The sequence below is a fragment of the Caenorhabditis briggsae genome (assembly GCF_000004555.2).
Source record: "Caenorhabditis briggsae complete genome, chrII, whole genome shotgun sequence".
NCBI lineage: Eukaryota > Metazoa > Nematoda > Chromadorea > Rhabditida > Rhabditidae > Caenorhabditis > Caenorhabditis briggsae.
In genome coordinates this window covers 12,268,608-12,270,491 of record NC_013486.2, presented here as the reverse complement: position 1 = coordinate 12,270,491, position 1,884 = coordinate 12,268,608, and the positions used below count along the sequence as shown (strand labels likewise).

At 32.3% G+C, this 1,884-nt stretch overlaps 2 protein-coding genes across 2 annotated transcripts in view; one reads left to right on the top strand and one right to left on the bottom strand.

Moving 5' to 3' along the window:
* CBG25688 overlaps positions 1–1,167 on the top strand; it is a gene marked incomplete at both ends in the record, with an annotated part of 2,166 nt that extends 999 nt beyond the window's left edge. The window contains one exon of the mRNA XM_045242781.1: positions 667–1,167. Coding sequence (XP_045100371.1) covers positions 667–1,167 — 501 coding nt within the window. The remainder of the gene's footprint in view (positions 1–666) is intronic.
* A 398-nt stretch (positions 1,168–1,565) lies between these two features.
* Positions 1,566–1,884, bottom strand: part of CBG20996 — a gene marked incomplete at both ends in the record, with an annotated part of 1,841 nt that continues 1,522 nt past the window's right edge. The window contains one exon of the mRNA XM_002631737.2: positions 1,566–1,657. Within this exon, the coding sequence (XP_002631783.2) occupies positions 1,566–1,657 (92 nt within the window). The remainder of the gene's footprint in view (positions 1,658–1,884) is intronic.

Genomic DNA, 1,884 nt, shown 5'->3' with positions numbered 1-1,884 from the left:
TTTTTGGAAAATTTTAAGGATTTCTAGCTATTTTCAAAGATTCTTTCAAGATATTGTTCCGTCTGAAATTTGATGGAACGTTGTTTTAATTACTGTAGGTTACTGTAGATAGAAAACTAATTTCCTTTTGTAGTTTTTTTCGCAAACACAATCACGTGAAAATGCAGATAAATTTTGGTTGCAAAAAAACTACAAAATGCAGGGTTTTCTACAGTAATCTACGGTAACCTACAGTAATCCTAAACCATCCCGTCAAATTTCAGACTAAAAACTCGGAAAATCGAAAAAAATTCTTTGAAAATAGCTGAAAATCGAAAAAAGGTCTGAAAATTTTGCAAAAAATCCAAGAAAAAATCCATTTTTTTTCTCTAGATATTTGGTCGTTTTCAGTCAATTTTCACTATCAAAAACTTATATTTTCTAACTTTTTTGTGGTAAATAACTGAAAAACTGACAGAAAACAGTGAAAAAACGAGAAATTAATTCCGGAAAAATACGAAATATTCGGGAAAAAAAACGAAAAAGAATTATCACAAAAGCGCCATCCTTTTTTGATATTTTTTGAAAATCTAGAAAAAAACACATAAGGGAAAACCCAAATTTCACATACTCATAAACAGTTTCAGTACCTCGATTCTTTTTCTCTTTAAAAATCAGTTATTTCAGTACACAGACAACTATGATATGCAAGTCGTAGGGATAGAATCGATAACGGATAAGAGCAAAATGAGTGTGGAGGATCGGGTGAAGACGATTTATGCACAAGCTCTGAATCTTCAAAAAAGTATGGAAGATGGCGATGAAGTAGAAGAAGAAGAAGGATTGGATAGTAGTGATGAAGAAATTCCACTAGAAGATGAAGAAAATCTCGTGAAGTTTCATCTGAATCCTGAAATTGAGGAGATAGAAGGGTCGACAGATGAATCGGATGAGTGTACAGAGACGGAGGATTCTGAAGATTCTGAAGAAGATTCGTTGGAATCATCAGAGGAAGAGAATGAGACGTCAGAGAGGTCCGAGGAAGAATATGAAGACGGAAAGAAGACAAAGGAGCAGCGAGAACTGGACGAACAAAATGCATATATTGAGGAGCGGATTCGACGAACCTACGCCAGTCTCCGCCAACATCAGATGCAACTCGAAGCTCGTCGTCAGAATGTATATTAGCCTAATTAACAAATTTATTTATTTATTCATTCATCTGGGTCAGTTAAAATTTAGTCGTTGCTTGTTTTGTTTTACAGAAAAAATCAGGGTTGTTATTTAAAATGTTTAAATTAAAATGTGAATATTTTGTTTAATGTACTGGGTCCATCAAAATGCCTTTTCTTTCAATGACTGTTTCAATGAATTTGTTGTTTTTTATCTGAATTTTTCGTTCTCAAAGATTCCAGCTCATTGTATATTTTTTCTTAGTATTAGGTAAACAGGGATGTTTGGAATGGCTGTTTCAGAATATTCCGATTTTCGAAGTCTTGGAATTTCAGAATTTTCCGATTTTTGAAATCTCAGAATTTCGGGAAATTCGGATTTTCAAAATTTTGGAATTTTCGAATTTCCGAATTTTAAAAATTTCCAAAAAATGGATTTTTCCGATTTTCGAAATCTCGGACATTTGAAAATACAGCTTCACGGTCTCCCACAGAACATTTCCGAACTGCAAATTAATTTTTGATCTACAGTAAAAAAAATTTGGCGCGATCACAATTGCAGGTTTAAAACCATAATTTCAGAATTTTTTTATCTGATTTTGTGGAGATTCAAGATGATTCAAATGATTCTTAAAAAATTAATTCGTGGTTATTGAATCCTGTATGGTCCTTTTCCGGAAGAAAAAATTTCAAAAATGGTCATTTTTAAAAGTTTTTTACAGAAAAAATGTAT